At 39.6% G+C, this 27,252-nt stretch overlaps 1 protein-coding gene across 1 annotated transcript in view; it reads right to left on the bottom strand.

The window, feature by feature from the left end:
- Positions 1-7,573: 7,573 nt before the first annotated feature.
- LOC110175250 (C-terminal Src kinase) overlaps positions 7,574-27,252 on the bottom strand; it is a 29,821-nt gene continuing 10,142 nt past the window's right edge. The window contains exons 2-13 of the mRNA XM_020941384.2: positions 18,994-19,076; positions 17,504-17,617; positions 16,787-16,899; positions 12,333-12,552; positions 11,097-11,190; positions 10,343-10,408; positions 10,167-10,266; positions 9,975-10,065; positions 9,798-9,871; positions 9,287-9,482; positions 9,123-9,209; positions 7,574-8,821 (exon numbers count right to left, since the gene is read on the bottom strand). Of these exons, the coding sequence (XP_020797043.1) occupies positions 8,639-8,821; positions 9,123-9,209; positions 9,287-9,482; positions 9,798-9,871; positions 9,975-10,065; positions 10,167-10,266; positions 10,343-10,408; positions 11,097-11,190; positions 12,333-12,552; positions 16,787-16,899; positions 17,504-17,617; positions 18,994-19,008 (1,353 nt within the window). The 5' untranslated portion in view covers positions 19,009-19,076 and the 3' untranslated portion in view covers positions 7,574-8,638. The remainder of the gene's footprint in view (positions 8,822-9,122; positions 9,210-9,286; positions 9,483-9,797; positions 9,872-9,974; positions 10,066-10,166; positions 10,267-10,342; positions 10,409-11,096; positions 11,191-12,332; positions 12,553-16,786; positions 16,900-17,503; positions 17,618-18,993; positions 19,077-27,252) is intronic.

The raw sequence follows: 27,252 nt of genomic DNA, 5'->3' as shown, positions 1-27,252 counted from the left end.
AACTTGGGTGCAATCAGAGGGGCTGGCTACGTCATACACTGCCCAAGTTGAAGGTAAGGTGAACTGTCCACGTAGGCCTTTGACATTTGTGAAGCCCATGGTCCTGGCTCTGGAGGTTGGTGAGGATGTGGGATTTATGTGACAGGCTGCCTGGAGATGTTAGCATGGCTGGGTGTCACAGCAGAGGCGCTGGGCCCGCTGACACGTGACTCACATGGAGCGCTCACAGTCCTGAAGTGTGTCTGTCACGGCATGTCCCTGTGAAGAGCTGGCCCTGTCAAAGTCCCAAGGCACCTGGCACCTGACAAGCAGCCTCAAATGTGCCACTTCTATTAGCATAAAAGGAAGCCAATCACAGCCTAGATGCTATAGAGCACTGCCATAGCATACAAAGGACCTGCAAACCACTGCTGGTAGTGCAAGTATGATCTGCATATCTTTAATGTACTTGACGAATAATCACAATTACACAGGCAGTGTCCTGGCACTATATTAGGCCATAGGCACATAAATCTGCATGACATGTCACCAGAATCTTAGCTGCTTTTGAAGCTTAGTGCACCAAGTTGTACAAACAAGGTAGAATGTGATTTATTTTAGTATATTCTTTTATGCTTGATTATACATTACCATGGTGTATTATGATTGGTAAATACTTACTGTACCTCATATCTTCCTTTAATCCACCTCACTAAAATGGACCTTTTATGGGCCATGTGAGCCGTGTTCAAGTATAGAGTACTGCACACTTCACTGTTTGTGGGGCTGAAGTCTGATGTCCCATGCAGGGGAAATTTAAGAAAATATGCCATTTCAATTATCTTTGGGAAAATTATTCTTGTATACTTTTCAATCCAAATCCATGTATGTCCAGGCAGGTTCCATTGTTTGGATTATGCTTCAGAGCAAACAGAAATATGCTCATGACTCAGGTGACCACCACCTCTGAAACAAACACAAGCCTCAGTGAATGGGCTACAACAACGTCGGTGTGGTGACGTAAAGAGGCCGCGGGCTGAATAAACAACAGAGGTTGCGTGTAATTCTTATATAAGACGTATCACTGCACTAAAGCTACTCTATCAGATGACCTGTGGGTCAGACAGCAGCCAGAAAAAGATATTCCGGTTTGAGCTTGTACAACACCAAACATTCTGCAAGACTTAATGAGCATTGTTATTTAGGCCAAGATTCTTGTAAAAGCATTTACATCAATACAAGACCATCATCAGGGATTTGTTCCCATATCATAATCTAAAACATAACATCCAGTAAGAACAGATAAATCCAAACTAGTAAATGTATCTGAATTTCTAACATAGAACATCATAATTTATTATATTTTTATTTCAAAATCACCGTGTTCACTGTGTCCTACAAAACTGCCATACTACAGAAATGAAACAAATAATGCAAATTTATATAAAAAATAAATAAAACTGCTGACATACACTGAATTAATTATGGTAATGCTATTTATTTATTTATTCATATTATTTTGACACACTGATGTGTGCTTTCCTCACTATTACTGTAAAAAAGTAATTACTCTTAGCCTTAATTTCTTCTTATTGGTGTTCTGCCTTAAGCTGAGAAGGAACAATAACAATCATCAATAACAATCATTTAATAAGATCTCCTAATTGCTCCATTGTCTTCAACCACAATTTGTCCCTGCAGAGACCGTGATGCAGGGGGAAAGGCACATAGGAAATTCAGTAAAATATGAACAAAATTACTGTATTCTTTTCAAAACAATTGCCCTGATTAAAGGCAGTCAGACGGAAGAACTGTTACAACTGCAGTTCAGAGTGTTGCAAACATGCCTTGGTAACCCTGATACTGTCATGATTTTTGAAAAAACAAGTGGTTTTCATCCTGTTTAACTAGACATGATGAGTTTGTTCTAATTTAAATGATCCAGAAGTCACTGCAGGTGTTAATCATAAGAAAACAATAGTGACAATGATTTCAGTACCATAAGATAACAAGTGCAGTATGTACACACACACAGCAGAGGCAGCCCAGGTGACCATCTGGTGACATGTGTTCATCATTACCATTGTTAATTACATCAATAACAACAAATAAGTGCATTTAATGACTGCATTTGTTCACCATCACTGCACTAGTGATGACTCAACAGAGAGCTGAAAGTAAAGTGCTAATTATGGACTACACAAAGTCTAAATGGGGTTAAAGCACTCCTGGTCACACAAGATCTGGGAACAGAGTAACCATTGTGTATGCATGTATTTTCAAGGAAAGCTTGTCTAATGCTTTTGACACACTGCATCAATTTAATTAATGCCAGACATGCAAAGCCTTGTCTGTGGAGAACACGTTAAACATACAACATACAACTAGTGTATGTGTAATGTTTTTTTTGTTTTGTTTTTTCAAATAGTGTGTTTGCTCTTTATCATTGTCCTACTGGATCAACACATTTAGACCAAAATTCTGCAGTGAGACAGATGGCTTCCCATTTGTGTGTAAAATATTGTTGTTTACAGAGGACTTTGTGGTTGAATCAGCAACTGCATGGGGCCTAAGTTGTGTGGCTGCAAACAAGTCCAAATGATCTGCTCTCCTCCACATTGTGGCAGTAGGAGGTTGGGACTGTTTTCATGAAATAGGTTTTGTTTTGGCATTACCACACAAATTTACCCTTCTATAGGGAGGAATTTATAGTATCATAAATATGCAATAATACACCATCTGTATAATTATATGTGGTCTAGCTGAACTGTGCGGATTTCAGTCTACAATACACCTGCACACTTCACTTTTTGAAAGAAGGCAAATCCCACACTCAAGTATTGTTGCATTTCAGAGATACCTGTCAATCTGGGTGCCATTATAAACTGTACTCTTTTGCTTAGACAGGCTGGCACAGAGCCTCATGTTTATCTATAAAAAGTGAAATGAAACCTACTCCTTCCCCTGAGTGACAGCAGGCACAAGGACTTTTTAGTGTCAGACTGTAGCTCTGACTCATGCTGTGAGCGTTCGTCATGAAATCTCACATCCTCTGCCAGCCTCCAACTGTCAGCATGGAGGATCTTTAACTAGAAACTTAGCACACAAGCAGCCTCTGATGGCCACTAGGGAACGTTATGTGTGAAGTCCTCACTCCTGTTTGTGTTTCCCATCCGTTCTCAAAAGACACACTGGAGCAAAGTGAGATAGTGAGTCAGTAATTACTGCTGTCAAACATAATATGTGCTTTACTGTACAGCGCATCACGTCAATAGTGCACTATTTTTACTCCAAGCTGAGGAAAGCCATAGCGTGGTGGCTGCTTGGGGCCATGGGGTCCTTCAACTCTACTTGCTGGGATGTGTGCTGGCAGGGGCCTCCCCAATGGGAGGCAGCAGACTGTGGGCCTAGAGCAGGGCAGAACATTGAGGTGAAATGTCGAGAGCAAAATGCAAATTCATACTGACAGGGAGTGCAGAAAACATGTTTTCAGCGACTGGGAGAACCTTGATATTTCACAAAGTCAAATGAACATGTCAGCAAACACTGCAGGGCAACTACAGGGCTATTTAAAGAAGGTCTTCAGAAGCATGTTGATGTTACATCACATCAGTGAGACTGTTTACGTGCTACTCCGTGGCCTTTGTTGTGGTTGTTATCCTTCTCCAGCAAGACTGTCTGTGAGGCACAGGCCGCACACTGAGTCACATGCACTGTGTCCCATTAGTGCATCTTCACACTCCTCCTGTTCACCCTCAAGCCCCTGTTCTCAACCACTCACCCCATCCCTTAGACCTTTATTTTATATTTATATTGGACATGTTTTATATGTATTCTGCAGCATTTTGGAAACTGTTTTGTTTATGTAATGTGCTATATAAAGTGAATTATAGTGATTATACACCCTCACTCCCTCAATCACCCCCATGCCCCTTGTGCGCCCTCATTTCCCCTATTCACCCTCACTACCCCTATTCACCTTCTCGCCCCCTATTCACCTTCACTCCCTCTATTTACCTTCCCGCCTTCTATTCACCCTCACTCCTCATATTCACCTCCACGCCCCCATTCACCCTCATGCCCCCTGCTCACCCTTACTCTAGTCTACCCTATTCACCTTCACACCCCCTATTCACCCTCACTATCCCTGTTCACCCATGTGACCCCTGTTCACCCTCTCTCCCCTGTTCATCCCCTCTCCACCTTTTCACACTCCCTATGTTCACCCTCACTCCCCGTTCACCCTCACTCCCCCTGTTCACCGTCACTCCCCCCGTTCACTCTCACTCCCCCATCTACCCTCACTCCCTCTGTTCACCCTCACTCCCCCTGTTCACCCTCACTCCCCATGTTCACCCTGTTATCTATGCCCCACACTGGCAGTAAACTTTGATTAACAGCAGGACAACACCAAGGCTTAAGACATGCATTCAAATCCAAACCTCATTAATCCACATGCCATTTCCACACAGTATTTTGTGAAAGGAGACCAGAGTGTGCTAAGAGGATGCATATAATCTTGCTAATCTTCTTTGGGGGCTGCTATACCCACAATAGATCTTATCAAGTCTTTTTAACACACATGCACTTTCTTTAAATCTCTGAATAAATACCATGACAACCTCTGCCGTCATAAATCACATCATCTCTTAAACAAGAGACTTTTGTATGTTCTAAGTGCAGGGTGGGCCTGAAGACTAATGGATACCTTGTATGGACACTTTGTAAATAAAGATGTTTCTAAAATGAGATCCACTCCACTGGGCTCATGACTTTGCATCTTTGAAAAATAATGCAAGCTGTCACAACAACTGAAGTCGTCAAGGTCTTATGAAAGCACTCATTGCATCAGTGAGCTAGAATGAAAAATAAGAGGTGAAGCAGGCCTATCTTGGGTTAAGAGTGTATTGCATTGACAGACATTTAGTGATGCTATAAGAAAAAAATTGCCACTAGTCTATATGTTGCATGTTATAGCCAGTGAGTCAGGCTGCTAAATATAGGCCCCAGCAATGTACAAGGACATCTGTAAACCTCCCTGTCATTACCAACTTCCACAAACAGACGCTAATTACAGCAGGAAACATCAGCTTATTTTAAGGCTCTGAAATAAAGTGGCAAAAGTCCACACACAAAAGCCATGAGGTTCGTTGCTGAGGCTGTGTGGACTAAACAAGTATGTAATAGCAAATGAAGGTTGAATTCTATCAGCTGGACAAAGATTTATAGTGAATACATTTCAGCACTCATCCATGTGCTATGAACCCCACCTGGACAACTGAGAGATTACACAAACAAGTAGATCTAATTTGAAACAACTAATGCAAACAATTAACACCATACAGAATAAGGCATTTGGGGAAAAATATAGAATACTAAAGACTTGTTTCAAATTGAAAAGGCTATTATATACCTTTGTAACTGAGTAACAAAATAAGTAAAGTGTCACGCTGTCTGGTCAAAAAAAGGCTTCAGGGAACTGAAAATTTAGTTGTCCATATGGCTGAAAATAATTAAATTTAACAGCTGGTACCTTTGAGAAATAAGTCCAGAATGGTGTGCTGGGACACCCTACTGTGACTTAAATGGATTCAAGGTGATAAAAGGATAAGAAATGCTTTGTGGGTGCATTTTGGTCATCCTGCACTTACCTCAAATGCAGATTCATTGTACCGATAATCATCCTGGTGAATACTCCACTCAATGGATTTGCACAAAACATTGCACATTTGTTGTCATGGAGATATTAAAGTGTAAAATATACAGTGCTACTTGCAAAAACTGTGATTATGCTCTTCCTTAATAACAGATCTATCTAAATTAGGCCTACTTAAGTTATTTTCTTTCTTTCTTTTTGGTGTGCGTGCGTGTGTGCGTGCGTGTGTATGTGTGTGTGCGTGCGTGTATTGGTGTGTGTGTTTGTGTGTCCGTGTGTGTGTGTGTGCGTGTGTGTGTATCGCCACAGTAGCACACAAGGTTGTCACCCGCATCTGACCCTCATTCTGTCACATATGTGGGTCTGTACACCTTTTGGTGGACGATGCCACATGCTAACTCCACAAAAACACACGTGTACTAGTAGGACGTGCAAGCCTCAGCAGCATCTTCCGTAACCCTCCAAAAATGTGTGACGGAGTAATCAGATTAATGCGGGAGTTAATTTGTTGCCATGGAGTAGCCTTAAGTGGTGGTGGTGAGGAAGGCTGCTGCAGTCAGTAGATCCATAACTTATCAAAAGCTGATTAACACATCAGTCCTCCTTCTTGTGCCCGCTAAGAACGCCTGGCTGAGCGGTTGTCAGGATTATTTAAGTGTGAACCAAAGCGTGAGTCATACAGAAATGGGAGCTGTGGTGTGCATTAACACTACCTACTGCCAACACAATCTCCCATCAAACTGGATTTACAGTTTCATGTTCATTCCCTTTAGAACATTGGGCTACATTATTTCAATAGTTTATGAACAGACGTTCTAAAGTTTAGGCCTTTGTAATGATATGGCCTATAGCTTGCAAGGCTATCCTTGAGGCATATCTTCTAATTCTCAACGAGGAATTTTCCTCTAAATCGGATCTGAATAGGCCTATAATTGATCTGTCATCCTTATACCCCTGGCACGCAGATAGGCCTATACGTTTTCTGCAGTGTCTCCAATGTCTCCTTTCCTAAATGTAAAACAATCTCCTGAATTCAACCCAGCGCTTCAAATCCCATGGGCACTCCGCATTGTTTATCGCCTCCCAGTGGTGGCTTTTGGCAAGTTAGACAACAACCAAACCACAGTATGTAGGCCTATGTTCACATAGAGCTGGTATTAATGAGCTTACTTTCTTTTGCAATCGCTGAGGAGACAGAATAGGGACTTTAACAATGTGCAGCTATGATGGGGTGGTAAAGTGTCAGGATAGGCTCTGTAATGACTGGCCAGACTGGCTCATGCACACGCACTGTGTGGATTATATAAAACCATTGTGCTCTGTCATTGTCATTAAAATTCACAAGACTCTCAAAATAAAACCACAGAGGCAGGAAGATTTGGAGATTGCCAGGTTAGGCCTGGTTTGAGTCAGAAAGCATTGGGAATAAACTAAATACAACACATGGTCAAGTCTCTGAACAATATTTGGTCTTTTGAAATATGTTTCAAAGCATTGTATCAAGGCAAATTGGCCTCTATATTAAGCAGAAGGTCTAGGCAATCCCGCCTTACAAAGATTTGCTGAAACTGTCCCATCTCATTACTCATGCTATTTATGAACACTCAGTAAACATGGTAACAGCTATAAAACAGAAAACATGTTTTTAGGTTAGAAGAATGTATATTACTAGGTCTACATCTATTACTATTACTGTTATTCGAGTGTTTATCCAACAGATTAAAAAAAAAAAAAAAAAAAAAAAAAAAAAGATATAGTACTTTGTAGGAATATTGTATTTTTTGGAACATTCTTTCAATAGTTTGAGTGACTGGGGTGAGGGACTACAAAACTGGTAATCAGTATTGATCATGTCCACATTCTCAAGTGGTGAGAGCAAAAAACGTATTTCTTGTCTAACACTATCACAATAACATTTATCACACAAAACTGGACACATTTCAGATGGAATGATTTATTTATATTTATGATAGCATATTAAAACAATAAACATTGAAAGCACTGACAGTTGAACCCAAGGCCTCTCACACACAGCATGCACCACCCTGACCCCAGCGTTCAAGAAGAGACACTGAACATTCTAACAACAAGAGACGTGTCCTCTTGACTGATCAAAGTCCTTTTTTCAATTCTCTGAGTCTTTTTGCATGTTCTTTTTTTAATCCTTTAAATACATTTTGATATAAAAAACAAGCCCACATATGACGATCCAACTATCTTTGCTAACTGCATCGCCCCAGTTGTCCTTCGGTTATTCTCCTGGGTTGTTTCTAGTCTGCTAGAGGATGAACATGATACTGGCCTCCTTTCTCTTGCTGTCCATGCCAACTCTGGGATCCAAGAAAATATTGTGTGATGGGTGTTTGGTGAAGCTTGGGGGAATAAGCACTAAAATGGTTTTAAAGACCTCCCTGAAAACCAAAAGCAGTAAAAAAAAATCTTTAAAAAAAAGTAATAAAAAAATTGAAACCACAAAAGTTCAACTGAAGAAGTGCTGGAGGGTTGTTTTGAGCTCTGTAGACTGGAGGCACTTTGGCACAGAGCGAAGGCCCCACACCTTTAGCAGAGGGGAGGGAGGAGTGGATGGAATGGTACAAAGGTGAACCGAAACTCAACTCAAGAGTCCAGGAATGACGTAGCAACACATAAAGAAAGAAGACGAGCTGACAAACATGGAGGAAAAGGCCAGCCTCCCCACCAGTTAACGCTCAAGTTCAGGAGGAGGGGAGGGAATAAAAAGAGAAAAGTTAAGTGAGCAGCGGCAGGTCAAGTCAGGAGGAAGAAGCAACAGTTTCATCCAGAGTAGAGGAAACCGTCTGGCAAAAGCTTTACATCACAAACAGAACAACAGTCTTTTTTGTGGAAGAAGGTTGCAGGGAGGGTGAGGGGTGGAGAGAGAGAGGGGGCAATGGTAAGGCAGTCCCACAAGTCCCTCCTCATCTGCCTCCACCTGAAACTGAAGAGGCTTTAGTAGAGACCCCTACAGCCCTCTGCACCTCCTCTTCACAGGTACAACTCCTTGGCTCTGATATGTTGCAGCTTCTCCCTCAGCATGCGGAAGGAGGGCCGCATTACGGGGTCCAGAGTCCAGCACTGCTTCATCAGGTCGTATACCACAGGAGGGCACCCGTCTGGAGCGTCCATCTTGTATCCCTTCTCCACCCGCGGAACCACCTCTTTCAGCGGCTAGGGTACAGAACGATATAAAACAAGAAGAGCTTTAACAGGTCATGCATACAAATTAATTATGAAACACTACAGCACAAAGGTCAGGAACTAATAACTACATAAATGCATAAGTAACAGTGCAAGCGAAATAATTGGATTTTTAATTTATAGTATGTGTGCAGTATTTGCATGCATGTAATGACGCAAGGCACATTGTTTAAGGTCAACAGAAAGCTATATTCTGCTAACCTTTACCATGTAAGCTATTATAGTGTTTAAAAATGGTAAATTCATAAATTTAATAAAACATGCTACTCACAATTCTAGGGTAAGGCACACGCCCAAAGGAGTAAATCTCCCAGAGTAGGATTCCATAGCTCCAAACATCTGACTTAGTGGAAAACCGCTGTAAAAATAATAATAATTAGCAAAGTACACATTAAAAATAAATGTCTGAATACAACAGAGCAAAGCAGCCCTTACCTTCTCTCTCAATGCTTCCGGGGATGTCCATTTGACAGGCAGTTTGGCAGTGTCCTGTATGGAGGAGGCCTCTTTGGTGAGGCCAAAGTCGCTGACCTTAGCAATGTTGTCATCTGACACAAGAACATTACGAGCTGCCAAGTCTCTGTGGACAAAGTTGTTGGCCTCCAAGTATTCCATAGCCTCACAAACATCTCTGTTGGACAAAAATGGAAAGCAAGACCAAAATGGCATTAAAGAATAGTAATGAAAACTGTAAAAAAGTGTGGCATATTATGCTGGTGATAATTTCACTAACATAACAGCACTCATTTTCAAGGTCACACTGAAATTTAAAATGTGATTTAACTGTAACTGAATTCAGGTGTCTTACGTAGAATGCAAGGAACCCTGCAACTATTTTATAATAAAATATGACTGAACAAGGGACACAGCGGCATACCTCTCCATGTAAATTGCTATTTTTCTGTGGTTCAGTTATTTCTATTATTAGATATGAAAGAGGGCTTACAGTGAAAACTTTAGTAAGCAGTCTCCTCCCAAAACAGTCCTTCCTCGAGATCGCAGATAGTCCACAAGACTGCCCTGTGATACCACAGTGAATATAAAGAGAGATGCCATTTTAAAATGTATTTTTAAGATGTGTTAAAGACCAAACAACAAGAGAACAATCCATTAGACAACTGACCTTGGCCATATATTCTGTGACAATATAAAGACTCCCTCTCTCCTCCACAATTACCCCTAGCAACTGAACCAGGTTGTTGTGCCTCAGTTGCCTGTGAAGCGAAAAAGAAAATGCAAAAATTTGTGACACTAATATTGATTTTTCTAGCAACTACATACAAGCTATCAAACGACAGGGAATGCAATATCTTACGTCATGACAGAGGCTTCTGCAATAAAAGCCTGCGCTGTGGCATCATTTTTGATACACTTAACAGCCACCTTGGTCCCCCTGTAGTCTCCAACCATTACATCTGCAAGCAAAGACAGGACGATAGAGCATTAGAATACATAAAATACATATTTTTTAACAGTAGTGGTACTCCTTACCGCCAAATTCCCCCTTGCCAATTGTTTGAATAAGCTTTAGGTCCTTTCTGTTTAAAGCCCAACCACCTGAAAAACAATTAAAAAGAAATATAAAGTCTGAATATCAAATACTTTCGATACACTGTGGTCAATTCTGTATTCAAGTAACCATCTACTAAAACAATAAACAGTATCTCACTCATTCACATCTTAAATACTAGATCAAACTATTGTTTGATTCTCTAACTTTTGTCTCCAACTGTCATTTAAATCAACAATTTAGTAAAGCTGTTTTAATTTTAGGATACTCAAAAACTTTAACTGAATTAAAGCTCTGCCCTTATAACTTGTACCTTAATGGTCTGTTGATTTTTAATTGTGTTATGTCGTTTAAGAATACAGCATTTTAATATGGATAAATATAAATTAGAATTAAACTGAAATAATTATTTTCTCCTCCTTCTGGCTGTTTTCACGAAAGCCATTTGAGTTTATGAAGTGAAATAATGAATGCTTCTGTGAAGAGAGACCTAGTCTAACCTTGAGAGCGCAGCGGAGTCCCTCGACACTAAAAGATTAACTATCCTTTGGTGATTCAAGATATTAGCAGCAGGGTGATGATGCACACTTCAATGTAACGTGTGTGTATTGCATGCCTGTAGAGTTGTTAGTGAGCGTAGTGTGACAGTATTTACATGCTAATGTAATAATGCCTGTGTGCCTGGGTGCCAGAGTCCCTATAGAGTAGTGTAATGAGTTCAGAGTGTGCCCTTACTTCTGGAGAACTCATCCTGCGCTGCAACTGTCCCCTCCATCAATTTGGGCTTAATCAGCCTGGTGCACAGGCCATCCGCATCTTTAGTGTAATGCTGGAGAAAGATTAGCCATATGCAGTTCAGAACAAACATGGACACTGTCAGGCTAGGTTATTTATTTAGGCTATTCTACAAACTCAGAGGGAAACATCTGGTTCAGTTTTATTTTCAGGTGCATTTTACATACACATTTCTCAATGAAAATTCAATTTAAATCAACATAAGAAAAAAAAAAACATTCTGCAAATCAGTTCCACAGCCACCAGAGGGCAGCATGTTAAATAAAACTAGCTTTCTACAGTATGGGCTATTTTACTCAAGGGAACAATGTCCACATATCAATGACACTGGTTACTGCAGATTATATTGTGCATCACAAAAATCAGGAAAGCAAGGAGTAATCTCACAGATTAAGAATTAGATTGCAAGTGCACTAAAAGAGATGAGGCTAGGATATTAACGATACAATAAACCGAATGTGCTTGGGATCATCCAATGGAAGGACGCAGGGATTGATCCAGACTGTGTGGGCTGATAACATGACTGCACTGGAGGCTGTGGATGTCACAGTGTCAGCTGGCTCAGACCTGTTGTCCACTTCCAGAGCACCGTGGGGCAGACGCAGCCCAATTACAAGTGTGATAGCCACCGTCCAGACCCTGTCACAGCACATGCACTGCCTTTCCTCTGAACTGCATTCACTCAGTACGCCTTCAACCACATGGAGAATTATTATACAACTCAAACAACTGAATATCAATCCTGCAGCTATTAACCACATTAGAAAAGTTGGTTGACAGCATTGCATTTTAAAATTAAAATTGCTTCACAAACTTAAGGTATAACTTTTCTTGTGGAGGGTCTGCCACCAGTTTTTCACCAAGGACGATATTATTTCTTTATCCAAAATGCTACACAATCTAGCATTAAACGCATCTATATACATGGAAGCAAAGAAGTGACACCACCAGGTAAAGTTACAAGTCAGATCTGTGGAGAGGCAACCCCTCTCTCAAGAACATGTCTTTCATTTGAGAAATAAAATCACTTATAATTGAATAAATGCCAGATAGACAAATTCCATAACATCTCCATGGAGACAAGCAAGTGGCACTCTCCCCCCACCTGAAATCTTACACTGAGTGTGCACCTTTAACTGTAATGTACATAGACAAAATGTGAAAATCTGTCCTTACTTCGACCAACTGCATGAGATTCTCAAAGTATTCCTCTTCATCGATGGTGAGCTTGCCATTGTGGTAGATGATGCGGTAGTGCTCCACTTTTCCATCACAGCTGACACACAGGGTATAATCTCCGGGATAGTTCGTGCTCTCTCTCACCAGGAACAAACCTGTCTCAGGTGGGTAGAGAAGTCGCTCAGCTTGTTCCCGTGTTATCTTGCCATGAAACCAGCTAAAGAGAAATAAGGAGAAAGGTTTAGAAGAAAGATACAAATACAATAGAATACAATCAGTACTTCAGCAGTCATGAAAGAATCACTTGACCTCTGCACTGCAACATCTTTTCTGCATTCACCACAAACACATCTCTGAAATTTTAGTCTTAAGAGACTCATTAAAAGCAGAACACCAGTTGATAACAGGGCACAGAAACATTTCCAGCCTAGAAGTGGCTAAAGGAGTCAGTGAGAAAGTACCTGAACCTAAACAACAGGAAGAGTGGTGCTTGTACACTCTAAAAGAAACACACACCTGGGGCCGAGTCAGAAACTGACAGACCAACGTGGAGGGAAAAAAAAAAAAAAAAAAAAAAGGAAAATGCAGGATTGCTTAAGCTGGATGTTATGGGGAGAACATTACAAGAAACCCTGCTTTGTGCCATCTGATATAAATGCTTCCACTATAACTCAGCTTTGTCTCAGATATGTATATGTATATATATATATATATATATATATATATATATATATATATATATATATATATATATATACACACACACACACACACACACATATATATATACACACACACACACATATATATATATATATATATATATATATATATATACACACACACACACACACATACATACATATACATACATATATATAGACAGATAGATATAGATATATAAAATAAGACAATAATTTAAATAGTTCAACACAACTGATATTACAAGTGGTTTCTCCAAATTCAACACAAAATCAACACAAAATCCTATTTTTAATGACTACTGCAGTCTCAAATTTATTCAACCCCCTGAATATAATTCCTCATAAGAGCACAGTTTTGCAAATCAGTTGTAGTCTCAAGCACACCAGATGCAACCGATCAAGGGCTTCATTAGTTGCATCAGGTGTGCTGGACACAGAACCCCTCAAATATGTGGACTGTTGACGGTGACATTTCATTGCATGTTAGAAATATGGCGAATTGTCCAAAAAGTTCAGAGAAGAGATCATTGCCTTGCACAAACAAGGAAAAGGATACAAAAATATAGCAAAGGCACTGAATGTTCCTAGAGATACAGTTGAAACCATAGTTTGAAATTTAAAGTTAAAGAAGCAGTGGCTACACTACCTGGACGTGGCAGAAAGACGAATGGCGAGGAGGCAGGTAGTTTGACTGACTGCAAAAGACCTGCAGCAAGACTTGATGGCAGCAGGCACTGAGGTCTCAGTTTCACAGAAAGGCGCATACTAAACACTGAAGAGTTCCATGCACAAAACTCCAAGACATAAGTCAGGTCCAATTTGCTCAAACTATACAACTATACCAAAGAGGTTTGGGGATTCTGTTCTGTGGAGTGATAAAACAAAATTGGAACTTTTTGGGCCAATCAATCAGCGGTACATCTGGAGGAGGAAGAAAGAAGCATACACTGAAAAGAACACCCTGCCTACAGTGAAGCATGGCATGGCGGTAGCTCAGTGATGCTCTGGAGCTGCTTTTCTTCCTCTAGCACTGGAAACCTGCAGCGTGTGGAGGACAAGGTGGATTCAATCAAATATCAGGAAATCCTGGGAGAAAATTAAAGTGGGGTCCAGAGGAAGAGGTGCTGGAGGGACCATCATGGCAGGACAAGCCCCTACATGGGGCGTACCACCGGAACATAACTGAGGTGGCTGATATCAAGAAATCCTACCAATGGCTTGAGAGGGTTGGTCTGAAGGACAGCACAGAGGCACTGATCCTGGCTGCTCAGGAGCAGGCCCTGGGCACTCGAGCAATAGAGGCTCAGATCTACCACACCAGACAAGACCCACGGTGTAGACTGTGCAAAGAGGCTCCTGAGACAGTCCAGCACATAACTGCAGGGTGTAAGATGCTGGTAGGAAAAGCAGACATGGAGCGACATAACCAAGTGGCGGGCATAGTGTACAGAAACATCTGTGCAGAGTACGAGTTGGAGACCCCAGGATCAAGGTGGGAAACACCTCCAAAGGTTGTGGAGAATGACCGAGCCAAGATCCTGTGGGACTTCCAGATACAGACGGACAGGATGGTGATGGCGAACCAACCAGACATAGTGGTGGTGGATAAGAAACAAAGCAGAGCCGTGGTGGTGGACATCGCATTATCAAGCCATGGTAATATCAGGAAAAAGGAACATGAGAAACTAGAGAAATACCAGGGGCTCAAGGAGGAGCTGGAGAGAGCCTGGAAAGTAAAGGCATCAGTGATGCCTGTGATCGGAGCACTCAGGGCTGTAACCCCCAAAACTGGAAGAGTGGCTACAACAGATACCGGGAAAAACAATGGACATCTCAGTCCAGAAAAGTGCAGTACTGGGGACAGCAAAGATACTGCACAGAACTCTCAGGCTCCCAGGCCTATGGTAGAGGACCCGAGCTGAATGCGGGCTCCGGCTCTGGCCGGACCAGCCTTGCGCTCTGAGCTGAGCTTGTTTCTTTAGTTCAGTGTCACTGATTTACCCAGATACCATTGGAAGAAAAAATTTGATTGGTCCATTTCCATTCCATTATATTAACCCTTTGTTTCCCAAGAAATATCAGTCCAAGTTTATAACAATGATCTAGAAATTATTACTAGTGTAGTGTTACTCACGGCATAAAAAATATTCAGTAAATATATTAGTAGTACAAATGTCCATTCAATATTTTTTCTTGAGCCTTCAATGAATACCTTGAAGGCTCTGATGGTTCCCCTGTGAAAGAAATGCTGTTTGCACAACAAATGTGTGGCTCTTTCATTTACATTTCCAATAAAAGTACACTATACTCTACTTTTTAATTCATTAATTGGGTTTGCGTATAACATGCGATTAATCGCGATTACATTTTTTTATTTTTGCCCAGCCCTTATATATATATATATATATATATAAATAAAATGGAGAGTGGATTAATACAATATAATAATACATAATAATCATCTACTTGATCCTTTAAAGAATACATACAATGATCTTGTATTATATAGGTAGTAGGTAAGTCAGTAGTCTTGATTGATTTAGCTTGCTTTTCGTAAAGTGGACTTTGTTTTGCTTTCTCACAGACAGTGCAGTCCCTTGTGGCAAAGCAGCTTAATACAAGGTTGCGTTGATTAGATCAGTAAAGGCAGCCTCCGATGGATAGCAGCTCTTTAACTAACTCTCTCTAATCCAACAAATGGCGCCATACAACGACAACCTAGTATGCGTAGCACAATAGCAGTTCTGTGGAAAATGCTTCTACTATGCTTTCTATCATCAATAACTTCATGGACATGCTGTAAACAAGTGTGCGTAGGACACACAAGAAGAGATGGAGAGGTAGGACAGCTGGTCTAGGCCCATACCTCTCTAGGGTGGTGCTGTTACTATATGTGGCATGAATGTCTGCCACCGGGGGTCAGCAAAGAGGCCAATATGTGCCAGTGAGCAGAGCACAGCTGAAGACTTATGTCACCCAAAAAAAGGAGAGGTCTTCTCTGAGACATCTTTAAGCTAGTCATAATAAAATCTTCAAGTCATGAAAGGTTATGATAGAAGTGACTCTGACAAATACTTCTGCAGTGTCAAAAGTCTCAAATGGAACTCTAGAATACAATTTGTGTAAATGTCAGGTCTTTTCTGCTGTATCGAAGGAGATACATCATAGGATAGTAATAAATTACAGAATATTAACAGAAAACAAGATACAGTATGTTGGACCAGTTAAGTGTAGCACAGCAAAAAATGCAGTTATAAATAGGGGGGTAATGATCACATCACATAGTACTTGTAGAACTTTGGGCAAAACGGAACCAACAAAATCTTTTATTACTGTATTAATTGTCAGTTTTTTTAAATGACGACATTTCATAGCAATGTCCTGATACTAACATTCTGTATGCTTGTGGCATACTGTCTGATTTGCATATGCCCCTCATTATGTTCTGCTCTTTTGACATCACTGCTGTTGTCAAAGTGCTTTATTCAGATACAGCACCCAGCTGGTGCTGGCCTCTGTGGCAGACAAGAGAAGACAGAAAAACAAGTAACTCATCAGGTGAAAAATACAGCTTTTGAACTTTTGAAATTAACACCATGTTTTTTTTCTTTTTTCTGCACAGTGCATAGTTCCCTAGTAACTTCTTGACAAGTGGGTAGAAACATTAAGAGACTGTCAATGGTAGCAATATGTTTGTTGTACTTTTAACATGTACTGTATCATTTCATTTACACAGGCTGTACTTACGGCATAAGACTGAGTTTCCCCCCCGACTTGACTCCTTCCCTTTTCTGGACATAGTTTGCTGGAATGGTGCCCTCTCTTCCCCCAGTGTTCTTTGCTCTATACCAGTTAGGATCCTGGAAATAACATTTAAAATAATTACAACTAAGGTTTTAGTGTGGTCTATATTGACCTATTTTTCAATTACTGCCAACAAGCAAGTGATTGGTTTCCAACATTAACATCATGTCAATCTGTCAATGAGTTAATGTTTTAAACCAGGGGTTTTCAAATTGAGTGAATATGAGTTCAGTCCTGGTTTAGTCCTACTGGTTCAGTCATGGGATCATTTCTGGGATCAGTCCGTGTCGCGCCTCCCCAGTGGCTCTTTGGTGTTCCCCAGGGGAGGCGGGCCTCACCTACTGAAAACCACTGATTTAAACCATTCAAAAAGCGATACAAATGTGGTTACTTGTATGTCACATAATTAATATAAGAGTAATAGCAGATATTTCGGTAATTCATTCATAAGAACTACGGGCCAACCAGCCTCGAACTGTTAAGAGAGCTAGAAGATAATGCCAAAAAGTTAGCACAGAATAGGAATAGGAACCAATCAAAAACTTTTATCCAGTTGATAGAATTGAATTTCTCCTTTGCTATAATAGCAGATAGTCATATGGTTTGTGCATGCTTTGTTTGTGTCTAAATTAGTGGAAAATAGTTCATTTTTGTACTTGCCCTGGTGACTCCAATTATGGTCAATACATCTCCTTTACAAAAGGGAAGGTCCTGTTCATTAGCGGTCTGAAAGTTGTATTTGGCTACACACTCTGTTCCAGACGACCATGGGGCCTAGGTAAGAGAAACAAAGTAAAAATATTACAAAGACATTTATACACTGATGCTTGAATTAGTGGTAGGTGATATGGCAAAAAAGTCAGATCACAATTTAATTGTATTAACTATTTAACCACGATATGTACACTTGATTATTTTTTTTTCATGCCTATTGAGGTAATGATCTGCTTCTTTAAAATTCTTCAAAATTCACACTTTACTATGTTTGGTTAAATCCAACTGTGACTCTCTCAGAGCCTTACAGAGGCTAACTTGAGGCTAAAGTATGAGAAAGTGTCTGTGTTAGGGCAAATAGCTACATTAAAATGAGAAATAATCACTAATCATGATATGATGATATGATCGAAATAGCTGATTGCCACACAATCACCATGTTGTCCAGCTGGAATATAAACATTTCCACAACCGCTTACTTCACAAGTTTAAAGCATACACCAGGGGTCTCCACCCCCTTCCAAGTAGCTCGCTAAGGGATTTCAGAATTATACCATTGTGCTGAATAATAGTAATAAATACTAGTAATAATAAAAGTTAATTACATGCCTGTTACCATTGTAAATGTATCATTTTGAATTGCACTAATAAATAATTGTACCTCAAGGCTTGCTCGTCTCTATTTCTTGCAACTGCTAAAATGAGTAGCTGTCTGGCATTTTTGTTTTGTAAAGGTTCATTGGAGGAAAAAGGGTGAAGGCCCCTAGCATACACTGATTAAGTAGCTACATTTTACTTAAGTACAGATATACTGTAGCAGCACTTGAGGTCAAAATATGTCCAACTGTGTACCATCTGCATCTACTTCTAAAGCATTATATTGTCTGAGAATTTTCCAGGAAGTGTGTGCTTAGCATGCTAGTTGCTGAATAATTAGGATAAGGTAAGTGAGTAAGAACTTAGGACCACTGCAAACCATTTAAAATTAACTAGTTGTTTTTTTTTTTCTTCAAATTTTAACACAGTACAAATCAGGTATCTTATATTATCTTGGATCACAACAACAGCCCTTTTCATGTGGATAAAACTAGAACATAAAGAGAAAGTAATTCCTCCTTGAGAAGATTTACTTTAACACCACACACAGTCTGGTAACATGAAACCACTGAAGTTAAGCCAGGCTACTTCAGAGGATATGTGCTCAGCTACTATGCACATTAAAAGGAGGGGCAGAAGGGATTTATGTCAGTATACTATGTTGGCACATGTCATCTAAAACAGAACATGGCAGTGAAAGTTCCCTGTTTTACCTTGTGTTACTCCTTATCCTTCTACAACACCTACAATTATGGTTAGGAAAAGCTAAACAGATACTTTAAAAAGAAAAGATAAGCAGATTTATTTCTTAGATGTTCTGGTCTCTGAGCTCGACTTACATGGATGCCAGACATGATGAAAGGAAATGGCAGTAGGTGTCCTCAGGTAGACAGCGGTCACTGTTCAGCCAGTACCATCAGAGCTGCAAGATATGAAAACACAGCAACAGGTCAATTTACATATATGTTACAATGAATAATACACTAGTGATTCTGGTAATTATTAATTATGAGTCTGCTGCATAAAGTGACTCCTCCACTGCTATTTAGTACTACTACAGTGCTAAACTACTAATTTAGTTGTGCATGTATATTTAATAGCTTTTTACAGTAGCCTCAATGTAAAGCATGTCACTTCCGAAAGGCACAGAGAACAGGAAGTCTAAATTGGGAGGGTGGGGACCAAAACTAAGGAAGCAGCTGAGGTGTAATTTCCATTGCTTTGCCATGTGTGACCAGGAGTTGTACCCGGTATATTGTGGTGCACTTTGTGAACGCCAAGGCAACATTTAAATGAGAGCTTGTACTTCTCTACTAGCAATAATCCATGTAAAAGGTGTAGTACTTGTTGTAGGATGTTATTTATATGGGATCAGTGCTTATAAGTTTGTCAAGTGATGGTTGTTTGAATGAAAAGGGCTTTTCAGTGACTCAATTCATTTTCTCTACAAAACTCTTCTGCAATCCATTTCCATGCCAGCTCAGTCTTGACACAAACACAACACTCTGTATGCTGCCAAGTGTCAGGTGCCCATGCTTACTAGAATGAATAAAAGCTTGAGGACATTTGAGGCTTGATTGTTCAGAAAATGTCTGTTTCTATCTAACCCAGCACTGCCACCATAAAATAGTTTTATGTATATCTGCAATATCTGATACAGCAATTTTTTTCAGTGTCGTTATCAATATACAATACCATTATTGGACTGGTACATTCCCAACAGTAACTTGCATTTATTCTTGGACTCCAGATCAGGATCATACATGATCAAATATTTTCAACAATAAAACCACATAAATGAAATTCCACTCTTTGCAGTTTTGAACAGAAAGTAAAACCAAGCAAAATATGCCTTCTGTAACAAGTCATAAGGCCAACTTTTGTAAAAAACAAAATGTTTGAGTAACTATCATAATGTGACCGAATGTCATGAATTCTTCCCAGCACAACTCAATTTAAACAGACAAACAGTAGTGCCACTGACCAACATGAAGCTCTCAACAGAAAACACAGAAAACAGGCATCTTCAGTATAGCAGTAAAGTGCATTTTAATGGAGCATTGTAGTGGAGCACATTATTTAACAGTCAAAAGAAGCAGAGGAAAAATATGCAAATGTTATAAGAAGAATATGCAAACAGAGAATAAGCTGACACAAACTGCACACGGCTGCAGGCACTGCAGTGTGGACAGCACAGACCTGTCATCAGCTAATTACCTCCAGACATGTACCAATCCTGACAGCTCTACGTTTACAGCATACAGGGGGAGGCCAGGCATGTTCTCTATGTACCAAAACAGGCAAATATGTAATGTGATGTAAAATACACTTCATAATCTGTGACCACATTCAAAATACTCTTTTACATAGCAGGTGCTGAACTGTTAGTGTTCTGTTCCCCGTTTGTTGGCCGGTTTTCCTTGGTAATTATGTTTTTCAAAGTGAGCCCAACACAGATGTTGATCTGCTTATCAAAGAGAAGAGCATCAAAGGAAATCCAAAGGTCAATGCAAGTTTAAACCAAATGTGACATCCAACACAGGACTCTCCGCTACAAACATGTCATGTTGATCAGGTGTGAATCTATAGCTATGAAAGAGAGTCCCTGGAAGCACCAGGGGGTGTTCTAGTAAAAGCTTAGGTCATGTGTGGGTCAGACAGAAGTTTGTCCTACACACATAATTTACAGAATGTAGTATGCATGTGATTAGAAGTAAACATTTCAATTACTTAATAAAAACTAAGCCTCTATAACCAATTTGCCCAAACAGGTTAAATTGTATTTTTCCTGGATAAAATGCAGGCCACACACAAGGTTCACAATGTGAACAAAACCACTATAATTTACTTTAAGTTCATTTCAATTCATATTTTCAACTTGGATAATTAAAAGTTCAGAATTGTGGTGCACTGAAAAAGTCCATGATCAGAGTTGAAGTTACCCTTTAATCTCAGATGCCAGTGCATAATCCAGCAGAGGATCACTGACTGACAGCAAGTGGAAAGTCTAGGTCATTACAAGGGGACGCCCGCCTGGGCCATCTGCCACTGAAAACCTCCCTTACCATCTTCACCTTTTCAAAAGTGGTGGCACTTTCTCTGCCCTTCATCTGTTCTCTGGTCAGAAATTCAGACGCAGCCGTTTGTGTAGAAAATGAAAACATGTATTTAAATGCACAAATTATGTCAAACAAAACAGTCATCTAAAGTCAGCTGCTTTTGTGTAATAAAAGTCTGCCCAAGGATAGCAAGAGATGGGAAATGCCTTGCTCATGATAAATCTAGGGTACTGGGAGAAGTAAGTGGCATGTTACCATAAAGTCAAAATTTTGTTCCATTCTGAACATTTGGAACAACATTTTGAAGACTATTGACTAGCTTATTAAAAGAAATGAAAATTACTTTCAATATTAATTGCCTGAACATAAACAATACAGAGCTTTAATAATAATAATGCAGTTTAACACAAATATTGTGCAATATATTCCTCCTAAATCTGAACTCCAAACTACATGCTTTTATGAACAGAGGACTGGCTGTGGAACCCTTGATCAAACTGACCCAGTTTGACATATCATGACATTGATGATTAGAAGTGACAGAAACGATTACAATCAAATACATTTCAACTAACAGTGCCTTAATGCATGTAGTTAAGCAGCAAAAGGTGAAAGAACTACAAAATGTGAAATAAGTTTTATTTTTTTGTCCACTATTATTTTTGTAGCATGTACAGATTTATTATTAACACCATATCCAATAAAAAAAAACGTGTATAACTTCAAAACAATATTCACAGTATAGCTGAACCAAGCATGGAAAAATCAACTGAATTGTCAATATCTGAGCAAAAAACCACGAAATCCACAGCTTGGCCTATTTTTATCGACTTTACGTAGGTAGGTAGGGCGACCAACAGACAGGCAGCTTTTAGTCTCCACTCGTGTGACGTAACAAGTGATTCAAGGTCCAGGCTCCCTTCTGATGACAGCGATTACTAAAGAGGGCTAGGCGGGAAGTGGAAGAGAAAGATAGGAAGCCAGAGAGAGAATCCCCCCTCTCTGTTGCTGTGGGAGGCTGCTGCTGGACCCAAGAGTTAAGGGGGAGGAAGGGCAGTGCTGACAGCTTATTGTTTGAGCTCTGCCTGCTGTGGTTCCAGTCTGTGGCTATTTATATCCCTGCAATATCCATGCAAGCAGAGGCGGGCTGCAGCCGTTTTCATCATTGCATACATTATATAGAGACGCTACTGCTGCATCAAAAGAGTATGCCTGCTGTGTGCGGGGCTCTCTCCTGTTATTTTGTCTACAGGATTTCCCTCCCATTTAGGTTCAAATGTTTGTGGTGCCGGATGGAGAGGTTCAAACAAATGATGTTACAAGGTTCTGTAACTAAAAGCAACAGTGACAAAATACTCCCTCATTTTCTAAATATTCTCTTAATTCTGGCAAGTTGTTAAAGTAAGGTCATCCACTCACTTTTCAGCTTTCCAAAATTCATATGCTTATAATTGCAAAGGAGACTTACCAGATTAATTGCCAGTTAAAATCAAGCTCATGAGACAATTGTGACCAAAAAACAGCAAAGGATTAAATATGCATTGTAAAGGTGGGTAATATTTCAAATTATGAAATTATATCGGTAATGTTGTCTTGAAGACAGGCAAAATATCAAATGCATTGTTTTTAATACAGGTCTCCATGAACAGTTGATAGTCAAGGTCAGATAAATACAATCAATGAACCTGCCCAGGGACAACAGGTGGAAATTAGCACTGGTGCTAGTGGCTAGACACTTCACCCACATGGCCTAGTATGATTGGCTTGGCAGCCGTGCTTCTGTCAGTCTGCCCCAGGGCAGCTGTGGCTACTACAGTAGCTTATTATCACCAGGTATAGAGTGAATGAATAATGCTGAATGTAATGATCTGTAAAGCGTCTTTGTGACAAAAAATGTCTGTGAAAAGTACTATATAAATAGGGACTTACTTACTTAAGAAAGAGCTGATTAAAGTAAAATAAATAGAAGAATAAAGTTGTAGTCAAAACAAGCACAATATCAAAGTCAAACCAAGGATTCAAAAGAATGGGGCTTGGATGAGCTAAAAGCCTACAATGGATGTCAAACCATCTATGCTGGCCTTCTAATCATCACAAACTATTGGCCTACATGTACCCCCATGGATTTCCCACAAAGTTCTGATATGAAATGGTCAAATAGAAATAGCTCTGGGCAGCATGAAACCGTCAGTGCTTAAGCCACAGCTGTAGACAGGTGAAGGAAGATTATGCTAAATAAACACCAAAGTTGTGGTATAGGATTTTGAGCCCACGGTGAGGTGACCCCGGGGGCAATAAACCATATAGTAGTTTGACCCCGGGGTCAGAATCCTATTATGGTATGCTGACCCTTCCCCAATAGAATATTGACCCCCCTATGAAAATCTATATTTTATTAATAAAGAACTTGAATTCTATTGAAAAACTTTGAATATTAATATCTTCAAATAAAAAAATATTGACATGTTTAAAAGTGTTTTTTGAAGAACTCGGATGCATTTTATGTTGATTATAACTTCTGAAAGTTAAAAATTACTTAGTTGTTAAACACATATTTTACTGAAAATTAGATAAGTAGTTATTAATTAGTTAGGTAGTTAGTGATGTATAATGATTTGGAATCTTGTTAAAATAGACAGGGGTGATAAATTGAGTAGTTAAATAGGGGATACCTATGGCTGAACCCCCAATATGTTTATTATAGTTATGATGATGTAAAGTAAGAAGTTAAGTTAAAAAATGACAATGACAATATTGACAATGATCAATTATATATAAAGGAGGTCAAAATTTTATGGCTATAGTAATCTGACCCCCCAATATGTTTATAATAACACAACATGACTAAATTCAAGGTCATTATTCTTACAAACCATTGCCTAAATTGACATTATGATTAAGGATTATCTGAACATAGCAAACTAAAAACCATAACAATGTAAAATACAATATTAAAAAGTGATAAGATTGCTATGTATATGCAATTTTAACAATACGTTACATTTACACAAAATACCAAGTCGTTATCCATCAAAACATTCCTTAAAATACCTTAAAAGAAAGTGAATATGTAGCAATATATAATAAAAGTAAATTACATGAAAAATAATGATCAGATAAGTAACTATTAAAGAAAAAAGTAAGGGGAGTCAAAATCCTATAGGGGGGTCACTTTACTATAGCGGTATGTTGACCCCGGGGTCAATATACCATGGGGGTCAAAATACTATCTCGCACCAGCTTGTCAAATCCTGATGCCGTCAGATCTCAGAAGCTCAGCAAGGCTGGGCCTGATTAGTGCTTGGATGGGAGACCACTGGGAAAATCAGGTGCCACAGTGGGGCGCCAGTGGCAAAAACTGTCATTGCGTCCATGGCAGCGTAGCGTCCGGCAGTCTGTGTGTGTCTGTGGCTACAATAGCAACTTACCATCACCAAGTGTGGAGGGAAAGAATAATGATCTGTAAAAATGTCTTTGTGACATATGCCTGTGAAAAGCTCTATATAAATAAAAAAAATACTTACTTACTTACCACCAAAGAAATTATGGAATTTAACTGGACAACTGAGGGTTTACACATGCCTGGTCTGAGTAGCATAATATTAAAACACTATTTATTTGAAAAAAAAAAAAAAAAAATGAAAAATGTAAAAATGTGCTAGCAGCTACTGTAACATCTGTGTGGGTGGTACAGAGTTGGTACTGTTGTTATATTAGTTATTTAGTGTGAAAAGTAGAGCTGAACTGGTGAAAGGATACAATTACTAGGAACAACTTTTGCACAAATGTAATGTGTGCGTGTGTGTATGTGTGTGTTACACCATGTTGTAACGTGCAAGTTACAACATGGTGTCTATGAACATTTTACACAGAAGCAGCCCTAAACATCTCGGAAGGCGGAGGCAGAGTACAGACCAAAGGGAGAAGCTGCCTGCTGCTGCTTTCATTGCCTCTACCCTGGCCTTTGAAGCTAAAACATGACAACTCCTCCTTTCAGAGGCGAGGAGGCAGAGGCGCAGGGATGGAGGAGACACAAAGAATGTCATTAGCAGCAGCCACAGTGGGGTGCTCCTGCTACAATATGGCAGTAGCATTAGCCAGGGACTGAAGCTCCAAATCTCTTTAATAAAAGACACTTTCTGCAGCAGCACAGAAAGAAGCTACACTTGCAAGACTAAAAATAAGTGAAAATTGGGACATAGCGAGGTGTCGGCTAAATCTGAAATTGACGATGCTAGTGCACTTGTTATAATAATCACTATAAAGGACTTATTGTTCAATATAATATAGCTGGAAGAATATGTTTTTGGGCTCAATATCAGTGGCATTAAAGTATTTTGGGGCAGCAGTAGCTCAGTTGGTAGAGCATTCACCCACTGATCTGAAGGTTGGTGGTTCGAATCCAGTTCTTGACAACACAGTTTGAGCGGTCAGATCCACTGACCCACAGGTTAGCTGATGTGATTCCAGCTCCCACAGATGAATGCTGTCATTGTGTCCTTGGGCAAGACACTTAACCCACCTTGCCCTTGTCTGCGTACACTGATGTGTGAATATGTGTGTGAATGGGTGAGTGGTTCCTTGTTGTAAAGTGCTTTGAGTGCCTTGAAGGTGGAAATGTGACCATTCAGCATAATCGTGTATTGTGATATTTTTTTCTGTGGCAACATGTCACACTTTAAAGTTTGCTAACTGACAAAACAAATGACTAATTGTTGTGATTAATTTGTTCACATTTATGTTATAAGAGCAATATCATGGAAAACAGACTCAGAAAAACAGATTCTTAATTACAAATTGTACATGATGTTTTTTTGTTGATGATGTTCATATTTCAATGCTGAAATCAGTCGGTTTAAAGCTACAATCTGTAATTAGATTGGCCAAACTGGCCCTGTTGTATTCAGATACCACCACTAAATGCCATCTATGTTACTGCTGTCTGATAATGTGCCAGCTATGGCATGATAGAAGCAGAGTAGTTTCACATCTGACAACTAAAAACTAAATGTAATAAACTTACAGGTGTAGGTTTAAACCTAAAAGGACAGTGAATTACTCACTGCCTAATACCAATTGCCTAAAGTCAATAATTAATCAGTGCTAGTGTAGCTGCTGAATTCTGGAGGTTCTGAGCTTTCACATGAGACATGGCCTGTCCATATACTGAGATATACTGAGCTTGTACGTGTCCCCTATTTGCAGGTCAAAGCACTGGCAACCCAAGGTCTGTTCTGATTATAGTACCCTCTTAAACAGAGCACAAGATATACACTCCCTTTAAGTGTAAAATTTTTTCACTGTGAAAGAAAAAAGTAGGCATTTAAATCTATGCAACTTATTCAGCTCTCACAAACTCTTTGGCACAATGCTTTTTGCCTGACCAGCCTGTCCCATCTACATTCTGTTCTAATCCAGAAGGGGCTAGAATCGGACCTTAGAGCATGACAAACCACTGTCTTAACTTGATCAGTAAGAAAGGATCACTTCACTTATGGTGTTGCTAAGTTCAAGTACCAGTTTTGTCTTCAATACTTCCAATTCTTCCAGGGCATTTTCCCCAGTGGTAGATGGGAAAAGTCTCACTTTCTCCTTGTCTAGAACTCAGCATTACTGTCAAAATTGTCTGACAGTCAGATCATGACCTGATATCACATTGCCCATATCTGAGACAACTTCTTTAAACCTGTATCTGCTGCTCCTCAGTATTAAACTATTAATTTGTCATCCGTTGGTTACAATGCCAGAAATGAATAATGGAGGCTCCGCCCAGAAATACATAACAATGAATTATTTACTCACAGAGACTTGCATTAACACGCAGTGTGAAGCAGACATGGCTACCACACATAGTGATAGTAGTCTGTGCTCTCCCCGCTGATTTAGAGACAAAAAAATATACATTTTTAAACAACCATCAGCTTTTCTTCTTCGAAAGTTGATGTCATATTATATAAGCATAAGCATTTAACATTTTAAAAGAAAACCATGTCCGTCATAATTGCTTTCAACGTTAACTTTTTCCCAGACTACTGTGAG

Source organism: Boleophthalmus pectinirostris, unplaced genomic scaffold (genome assembly GCF_026225935.1).
Source record: "Boleophthalmus pectinirostris isolate CB_2022bp ecotype Guang Dong unplaced genomic scaffold, ASM2622593v1 HiC_scaffold_19, whole genome shotgun sequence".
Classification (NCBI taxonomy): domain Eukaryota; kingdom Metazoa; phylum Chordata; class Actinopteri; order Gobiiformes; family Gobiidae; genus Boleophthalmus; species Boleophthalmus pectinirostris.
The sequence above is the reverse complement of the archived record's forward strand: the minus strand, read 5'-3'. Positions and strand labels throughout refer to the sequence as shown.